The 9,372-nt window shown below is 52.8% G+C and overlaps 3 protein-coding genes across 3 annotated transcripts; 1 reads left to right on the top strand and 2 right to left on the bottom strand.

Annotated features, from left to right (window-relative positions):
- Positions 1-3,288, top strand: KD926_001840 (uncharacterized protein; the record flags this gene model as incomplete). The annotated part of the gene is made up of 1 exon (XM_053093772.1): positions 1-3,288. A coding segment is annotated over one exon (3,288 nt), but the record flags the coding sequence as incomplete, so codon positions are not given.
- A 1,051-nt stretch (positions 3,289-4,339) lies between these two features.
- Positions 4,340-6,448, bottom strand: KD926_001839 (F-box protein; the record flags this gene model as incomplete). Its single annotated transcript, XM_053093771.1, has 1 exon — positions 4,340-6,448. The coding sequence occupies one exon, from the start codon at positions 6,446-6,448 to the stop codon at positions 4,340-4,342; it is 2,109 nt and encodes a 702-aa protein (XP_052951417.1).
- Positions 6,449-7,456: 1,008 nt separating this feature from the next.
- On the bottom strand, positions 7,457-9,031 carry KD926_001838 (putative RNA export mediator Gle1; the record flags this gene model as incomplete). Its single annotated transcript, XM_053093770.1, has 1 exon — positions 7,457-9,031. One exon carries the CDS (start codon positions 9,029-9,031, stop codon positions 7,457-7,459), a length of 1,575 nt encoding a protein of 524 aa, XP_052951416.1.
- Positions 9,032-9,372: the final 341 nt, after the last annotated feature.

Here is a 9,372-nt window from a genome sequence, read left to right as displayed (position 1 = left end):
CCAGAACAGCCAGAACAGCCAGAACAGCCAGAACAGCCAGAACAGCCAGAACAGCCAGAACAGCCAGAACAGCCAGAGCAGCCAGAACAGCCAGAACAGCCAGAGCAGCCAGAACAGCCAGAGCAGCCAGGGAAGCCGGAACAGGTTGCCAAGTCTGACTCTGACGGAGACTCGCTTGACGCGGATGAGCTCAACGCTATTATGGCAAAACTCAACGAATCCGACGTTGGAATCGAGAGGGTCAACACGCCCCAGTCTGCTGCCAATCGCATGCCCCAGACCGCAGTGGCAGGGCCGTCGAAAGAAAAGCGACACGGTCCCGCAGACATCAGAAGTGACCCGCCCAGCCCCAGTCCCGGCCGGGGACATGTCTCGCACGCGTTGGATGTTCCGAAACTAGATTTCGATGCCCAGTCCCACTTCGCGGCTACTCCTTCCAAGGGCTTTGCGTCCGGAATGCCGTCGCCCATCCGGAAACTCATCAACCAAAATGACCAGATCAGCGACTGGGACGATGTTATCACGTCCGGCGAGGAAGACAAGCTGGTGCACCGAAGCAAGTTCTTTGACCGTCGGATCAATGACCTCGTCGGCTCTGTGGTCGACGATCGTCTGTCCCCTCTGGAGCGTGCTCTGAGCGCCATTCAGCAGTCGGTCTCGGCGATCACCCTGTCAACGCAGAACAAATTGGCCTGGACCAGCACATCTGCTGAGGCGGAGAGCGATGCAGACGACGAGGACGAGTATTATGAAAATGACTCTCAGCGAGCCCGGTCCCCACCGAGAGACCGGAAGCTTGATCGGCTGAAGAATGTCATCCTGGAAGTGCTGGCCCAGCGTGACACGCAGGAGCCCGCGGAGAAACCCGAAAACACCGAGCTAGTGCAACTCCGGGATAGCGTCGCCGAATTACAAGCCATGACCGAAGAGAAATTGGCTCATGACCCCACCGCCGGCTTGCGGGAGATGCTCCAGGAAGTAGTCGCCAATCAGTTCAGTATCCAGAATGCTCGCCCGTCCGATGCGGACGAGATTGGTGCCGACAGTCTGATGCTCCAGATTGACGGCCTGAAGAACATGCTGAGAATGACCGACGAGAGAGCAGAACAGGAGTACAAATTGCGCAGAGAAGCACAGGATTCCATGGCAGAGCTCCAGCGACTGCTCAAGGACGTTGAAGACGATGCCGCTCGCCACAGTGAAGCCGCGGAGTCTGCCGAGGCTCGCTTCCTCCAGTTCAAGGAAGAGAAGATCCCTTACTTTGAGCAGGTCCAATTCAGAGCCGATTCCTTGGAGCAGGAGCATGCCAAGCTCAAGCTTACCCTGGCTGAAATTTCCTCGAAGAACATTGAACTCGAAGGCCACTTGGATGAATACCGTGTCTCTAGCGACAACTGGAAGCGTGACAGCGAGCGGTCGAAGGGAGAACTTGAGGAAGTCAAGCAGGAGAACAAGGGCCTGCGTAGCTCCATCGATCATCTCAAGACGCGCATTGAAGACGGCATGAGCATCCGACACAACCTCAGTGAGAAACTGGATCGCCTTCAGGATGAAATGGCCACGGCCTCCGGGGATATTACCCGCGAGCAGGCCATCTGGCGCAGGCGGGAAGAAGAGCACGTGGCTCGGTATAACGAACTCAAGGCGGCTTACAGCCGAGAGCAGAAGCTGCGTGAAAAGCTCGAGGTTGATATCAGCGAACTCGAGCAGCAGGAGCGAGAAGCCGCCAAACTCAAGTTCATCTTCGGGCAATCCCAGCAGGAGAACGCCAGGCTGGAAGAGCTGGTGGCCAACCTGCGGGTCGAAACCCACGACATGGAACTCAAGGCGGCCCGTTTCGAGCGTGAATTCAACGAAGCCCGCGAGAGCAGCCGTGTGGAGATCCAAAGGACCCGAACCTCGATGGAGGCCGATGTCGAGGCCGCCAATAGCCAAGTTAACATCGTGCGTGCCGAGTTGGAGGCCCAGATTCTCCGCCTGCAGAGTCAGATGGATAACGTTCGCCTTAACAATGACACTGAGCGTGAACGCTACGAGATGCTGCTCGAGGAAGCCACCGAGACCAAGGCCAGCGCCTTAGCTGCGGCTGCGGAATCGCGGGAGATGGCCGTGGAAGAACAACGGAGTATGCACGAGCGCGTCCTCAATGACCTCCGGGAGCGCCATGCTCGTGCCTTGCACAACTCGTCCGAGGATCGACAGCGTGCCGAGACTCACCTGATGGACAAGTTGGCATTGTCAGATGACAAGGTTCACCATCTGCAGGATCGTGTGCAGCACCTGGAGGACAGACTCGAAATCGCTCAGTCTGCTGCTCGGGCCGCTGCGGAGGCTGCCCAGATGGCCAAGGCAGGAGGGTCGACTTCCACGCCTCCTCCCATCATGCCCGTCAACACCCCCTCGATGTCGTTCAATGGATCCATGGTTCCTGAAAAGATTTCTCCCCAGGCGCTGCGCGAGTCCATTCTCGTACTCCAGGACCAGTTGCAGCAGCGTGAGACTCGTATTGAAGAGCTCGAACAAGAAGTCGCATCCGTGGATAAGGATGCTCCCAACAAGCTCAAAGAGAAGGATACGGAGATTAACTGGCTCCGTGAGCTATTGGGAGTCCGAATCGACGATCTACAGGATATTGTCACCACTGTGTCGCAGCCCTCGTTTGACCACAACGCTGTCCGTGACGCTGCTATCCGTCTGAAAGCCAATCTGCAGATGCAGCAACAGGAGAAGGAAAGGGTCGCGTCTGGAGGACAGGGTCTCCCAAGCATTCCGTCGCTGTCTGAGATCCGGGCATCCCCTCGAGCACTCCCGCTCGCCGCGGCTGCAGCATGGGGTAACTGGCGCAAGGGCCGGGAGGGAACAAACGCCAACACTTCGAACCAGACTCCTTCCAAGCCAGGCCACGCCACTACTTTCCTATCTGGTCTCCTGACGCCGCCTAGCTCCAATCGACAGGCGGTAATCAATGCCCGGGCATCCGCATCAGGCGCGAGACGGTCGTCGGAGAGTCGCCCGCTAAGGAGCGTCAACAGTACACCTCGACCGCTGTCCTCGCGGGCCGCGGGCAAGATGCGCGAGCCTCCAACCACTCCCCCTCTTCTCCGGGGGTCCAGCTATGACCGTGACGCAGAGCCAACAACCGACTACGAAGAGACCTACGGACAGGCCTACGGAGAGAGTTCTCCGGGTTCCCCGGAAGAAGAAAATGAAAGTACGGCCGACGGATTGGTCTCTGCGTCTCCACGGGATACCAATGACGGACCATTTGGACCGCAAATAACAACATAGACGGGATTCTTGTTCCCTACCTTTTCTTTTCTTTCTATCTCAGCAGATACCTTAGCATTTGAAATTTTTTTTGAGACTGAATCGTTTTGACTGTGACTTACGTTGTTGTTCCCCCCCCCCCCCCCTTCAGCTTCCTACTGCCCTCTTTTAATCCGACATAGTTTCAATTGGTATTTCCTTCGTTCAGATGCACTGTTCAGTTATTTCTTCTACTTTTTCTTGTATGTGATAGTGGGATCGCTTTTCTGATTTGACTTTTTTTTTCTATTTGCCCTTGATTCTCCCATCTGATACCAATACCAGCTATTGTCTTATCGCGATCTTTGTACAAACTCTTGCGTTAAATATCTGATTTGACTTGTCACTCTTTTTATTTTATTTAATTTTCTACTTTTTTTTCCTTCGTGTCATTGATATTCTATTTTTTAATTTTGCTCTGCGAAATGTCCACTTTCAACGTCTATTTTCATACCCCAGGGCTTTTTCTTTCTTTCTTTTCTGCCATTGGATTTCTTTTTTCTTCTTTTAAGGCCAGTGGTGTTGTGTAGATACCCTTATTACTTTTTTTGAATTGGACGTAAACTAATATTTTATTTGATTTTGCTCTATTTATAGGGTTAACTTTGTTTGTATCGATTCTTGCTGATGATATGTTTCGAAGCTTTGCCTGAGTGGGTTACATTAATTATTTCTGCTTGACATGTTCTGATTTCTGAATCTCTTGCTCACTACTCAGATCCCAATTCGAAGATAAACCTTGCTCCATGAAGTGTAAATATATCAAGCTTAGGCGACATAGTTGCAAGAGAAATATGCAAGACACAAATCACATTGCTGCCATTCTGAACATGAAATCACTACCATAGTCTAAGTCTCTAATTCTTTTCTATTTCAAGCCTTCCCTCCCCTTCACCTTTTCTTTTCTTCGGCTTTTCTTCCTTTTTCTTTTCTTTTTCTTTTTTAATTTTTTTTTTTTTTTTTTTTTTTTCTCTCTCCTTTTTTCATATTAGTTCACCTCTCCAGAATCCCAACCACAAATAGATATCAACATCTAAAACAACCACTCGATCTCCTCATCCCCTGCAATCCCCGTAACTTTGTACTTAGACGAATTCCCTCTTCTCACCGTCTTTACCTTCAAACTCTCTATATCTACACTCACTCTATCTAACAGGAACGGCCACGTAGGGATGATATCCCGACGAGGGTAGGGCTGTTTCTCCCCTCCTCGTCCTTCTTGTCCCTCTTCTCCGCCCTCTGCATTCAAGCTAGAGCCAGAACCAGAGTTGAGATTGACTTCCCCATCAAGACCCTCAACCCCAACCCCAGGCTGATAAACACTCCTACAAATCCCCACGTAACACACATACAGCGCCCCTCCCTCAACAACACAGCACGCGTGATCCGGCTCGTAGATCACCATGATCTGAGCGTCGTCGGACACGGCGACGTGTGGCGATGAGAATGTTCCGGAGGGGAGGTTCGTCGATGTGAATCGGGGTAGGGTGGTTTGGAGATTATAGCTGTGGGTTATTCGTTTGGTTATTCCTCTGGGGGGTGGGGAGGGGGGTTGGGATTGGGGGTGAGAGTGAGAGTGTGTCTGGGATTGAGCTTGGGTGGTGTCTGGTCGATGCGGATAGGCGTATAGACATGGATAGTCTTTGGTTTGGGGGGTCATGGGGATGATGCTGCTTGGGCGGGAGTAGATGGATGGGAGGAGGCGGAGTAGGTGCATGGAGACTGGGGATGAGGATGTGGTCGTGGCTCGACCAATGCAGTAGGTGTCTGTGGTGCCGGTTTGGATGGAGGCGACGAAGTATCGATGGTCTTGTTGGTTTGTAGTTGTTGAGGATGGAGTTGAAGGTGAACTTGAATGGGAATGGAGATGGGAATGAGTGTCATCCCACTGACCCCTCACATCCACCACTTCTTTCCCCAACAGCCGCAATCCTCGCAGATCGCACCTCGCTCCTCCTCCTCCTCCTCTCATGAACAAAACCCCCAGCGCCGCGGAATCCAAATATACCTTCTTGATAGCATCTCGCCAATAGTTCAGATCCGGTCCGTCTGTCACTGCATCCGGACAACCTAGATACCGCACGCGAGTCGGTCGATGAATCGTCGATTCCTTCCCGATCGCCACGCGCAGCAGCGTGTCGTTGTCGACGAACTCGATGCCCTCGACTATCCCGTCTGTGTCTTCGTAGGCCCTGGGGTCTGACACCCGCGCGAAGGCGATATGCTCGGTGTCTTGGCCGAGGACGTACTCGGCTGGTGTCTGGTGTGTATTCTCGGGGGTGTGGATAACTTTTTGTTCTTGACTTCGACTGGGATTTTGATCGTGATCTTGACCTCGAGATGAATGAGGGGGAGATGAACCCAGTCCATAGACCTGAATCACCCTCCCCAGCGCCACAGCCACAAACTCTCCCCGCGAAGACACCGCCACGCGATGTTTCGAGTACCCATGATTCCCCGACCAGCTAGGATTGATACTCTGGTCCATGAGCGCGCGACAGATAGACGTCCATTGCGGATAGAGGGATGATGCGAGGGGAAATTCTTGCGAGAGGGTGAACTCGGTGTCATCTTCGATCTCATCTTCGACCTCATCTTCATATTCATCTTCATACTCATCTTGACCTTCACGCCCGTCTTCATTTCCTCTCTCAGCTCCGGACTCAGCATCTCTCACCCTCGCCCTGAAAACAAGCATCTTCGCTCCCCTCAACACCACGGCCGGCTCTCCATCTTCTGATCGACTCTGCACGATACTCGACAATGAAGGACGCAACGGCTGCGACTCGTCTTCTTCATGGCACAGATCCCGGACCTTACAAACAGACTTCCGAACATGACGTCGCCGGCTAAGGAGATTCAGACGTGCGGTTTGTGCGAAATACGCGGTCCATTGCTCTGGCGTTAGGGTGTCTGTCTTCGTCTTCGCTTTCGTCTGTGGAATAGGAGGAGGAGATGGTGAATAGAGGGGAGGAACCAAGGACGCAGGGATCTGTTGGAGAGTGTGACGCAGCATGTATGGGCTTGAGGAGGCGCGGCGCCAGGAACGACATGTTTGGTGGGCGGAGAGGTATGTTTCGGGATCGGTTTGGAGGAGGATGGATTGGATGAGTTCAGTGGGGAGGGTGGAGGCGGAGGCCATGGTTTAGTTGATCTTTTTCTTATTTTATTTCAAGTGCGTGATGTTGGGGAGGATGTTGGTGGCTATGGTAGTCGTGGTGGTAATCCTGGTGGTGGTTAATGAAAATTTAGTAGACAAGTATATTCACGCCGAGTCTTGGTATAAAGCAGAACAGATTAGGTAGAAAGAATTGCAGTTGAATGGTTTGTCTAAAGTTGATTGATTTCTAGCGAAGACCCAACATTATAAAGTTTACTCACTACCCCATGGGGAGGAGGATTGAAATGGAAAATCCCTGGAAAAAATTGGACTGGTTCCACGTCCAACATATGCAACTTATGTGTAATCCCTTGGACCTCGTCCTGCATGATCTCTTGCATAAGCCCTCATTTGCGACTCGTCGACTTGGCAAGATTTCCTCCCTTGCACGAACCATGGACCGTGGGTCGAAAACCAGTCAGAACTTTATTCTTGTCCATCTTTGTTTTGGGTATTCTTTTTGCTGTTTGTGGTGGCTGTGATTGTAGTTATAGTTGTACTTGCACTTGCACTTGTAGTTGTAGTGGGTGTTGTGATAGATGTCGGTCGAAAGACTCTGTCAGGTCGACATGTCTACCTAATCTAAGCAACTGGCTGCGTGACAACAAATCCGATGACTCATTTGATGCAGCTCCATGCTGTATAACGTCGAGATACCTCTGTCGATTCCATCATAGCGGACCACGTTTCGGGCGATCTGCAGGAACTGTCGAAGCCAACCCAACAGCCTCCTATAGGCTCCTTGCTGTTTATACAGGTAAACTGCACGGCAGGCGGCCACAATCTGCACGTTTGTCCAATTCCTGCAAAGATCAAACACTCGGTTGGTGGCGTAGCTGAGACATAAAAAGCGCAAGGATAATCTCTAGGCTTTCGGAGTGCTGACACATGGACTTGAGAAACCTACCCGTCCACAGGCGCTAATGTTTTCTTTTGTGTGGCGGTGTTAAAGGAAGAAAAGAAAATCTGACAGCTCAAAGATCCCGGTTCTCAAATGATGATGTGCCTTTCCTTCTGGTACAGATCCTTGAGGAGCTTGAGCTGCGTCACGCCCATTGATTGACGGGGCACGGCGGAGGGTAGTTCGACAATGGCTTTCCGCATCATAGCTAGTCCGACATGTCCAAAGAAGCTGATAATCCGTTCCGCCGAAGACTTGAGCATCGCAGAGAGAAGGATCAAGTGTGTCTCTTGTATGTCGGACGGCGGAACGGACAGAATCTTGTGCACAGCCCTCCAGAACATGTGGTTGGGGAATGGGTTCTTTCGAGGAGTTTTGCCAAAGTTACGCAAGGTCAGCGCCGCGAACCCGGCTCCCAAGGCCGTCATTCGCTCTGCGTGCATCTGCTCGCTGATATAAGGGCCACCCGGTCCGTCTCGCCACCATCCAAGGGCCTTGCGGCCGCCTTCCGTCTTCTCGGGACCGTAGAATCCCCATAAGCCCGGGCAAACGACTCGGTATTTGGCCCATAGGATGTCCACCATGGGACAGCCTTTGTAGATGAACGCGTCCATCGAGAAGATCTGCGCTGCGACGATGCCAATCGGCTCCGCGTGTCCGTGGTTCAGCGAGGCCTCGTTGAGGAGCGACGCGATCAGACTTTTCGCAAACATGTTCAGCGAGTAGATCAGAAGAGCCGGCACCTTCTCGTTCTCGGAGTTGGCGATCTCCGGGGGTGGAAAAGCCAGGAACTGGCGGATGTCCACCGAGGGCTCGGGGATGGAAGCGGCTTTTTCGAGGGTTGTTTTGATCTCCTGGAGCTGGCTCTTGTTGGTTCCTTTGCCTTCACGCAGCTGACCCACGCATTTCTTAATGGATCGGCGCATGTCTCCCATGTTCTGCTTGACCGTGTTGTTGGTTTTGCCCTGGTCTCTCATGTACTGCCGGAACTTCTTGAGATACTGGTGCAGCTCCACATAGCGGTTGTGCACCTTGACCTCCGCCTGCGTGGGCCGGCCATTGGCACCTTGGGTCCTCCGTTCCGCCTGTGCCATCTGCTCCGCCTCGGTTTTGGCTCGAGCGGCTTCTTCCTCGGCCTTCTTGGCCTCCGCCTGACGCTTGCGATTCTCCTCCTCCACTCGCTGCTTTTCCTGGCGCTCTCGTTCCGCCTGCTCGTCGCGTCGTTTCTTTTCCGCCTCGGCCTCGGCCTTCTTCTTCGCTTCCTCCTGGGCCTTTCGTTCGGCCTCGCGTCGAGCAAGTTCCTCTTGCTCCCGGCGGATTCTCTCGGCCTTCTCCCGCGCCACTCGCTCTGCTTCCTTGCACTCCTCCTCCGCCTTTCGAAGTCGTTCCTCCTCTACCGCTCGGCGATGCACGCGCAGGGCCTCTTCGGCCTCCTCTAAGAGCTGACCATGGCGCGCAGCAACCTGGTCGAGGGCGGCGTTGTGGACGGCTTCCAGCTCACTATCGGCTCGGTCGAGGTTCTCGTAAAATGACCGACGTTCGTAAGCTTTCACTTTCTTCAGCTCGGTGTTGTGGACTCGCAATTGCTCTAGATCCTTGGCTAGGTCGGATACTAGCTGTTTGGACGGGCTGTCCAGCTGCGAGGGGTAGCTTAGTCGGCCCATGTTATATGATTTGGGGGTTTTGTTAGATTGGCGAATAGTCGTAAGTTGGGCGAGATTCGAAGGTCGGGGAGTGATAAATCGCGGAATAGCTGTAATGATAGTTCGAACGCTTGAAGAGTAGTTCTAATCAAATGATTGCAAGACAAGCAATTTCATAGCTCGGGGAACCTTGGGACACAGAAGGAGATCACTATGACCCGGACAAGGAGGTAGTTTCCGAGAAAGAATCGTGTCGGACGAAGTTGGGCGGCAAATACCAAGGACCAGAAGGACCGATATCAATTGGAACGGGAATTACCAGCAGCAGATACAGGATAAAAGGAGGGACGGAGCCAAAGCGG

The sequence above is a fragment of the Aspergillus affinis genome, assembly GCF_023601865.1.
Source record: "Aspergillus affinis strain CMG 70 chromosome Unknown NODE_138_length_87845_cov_86_099250, whole genome shotgun sequence".
In the NCBI taxonomy this organism is placed as follows: Eukaryota; Fungi; Ascomycota; class Eurotiomycetes; order Eurotiales; family Aspergillaceae; genus Aspergillus; species Aspergillus affinis.
This window is presented reverse-complemented; position numbering and strand designations above follow the sequence as displayed.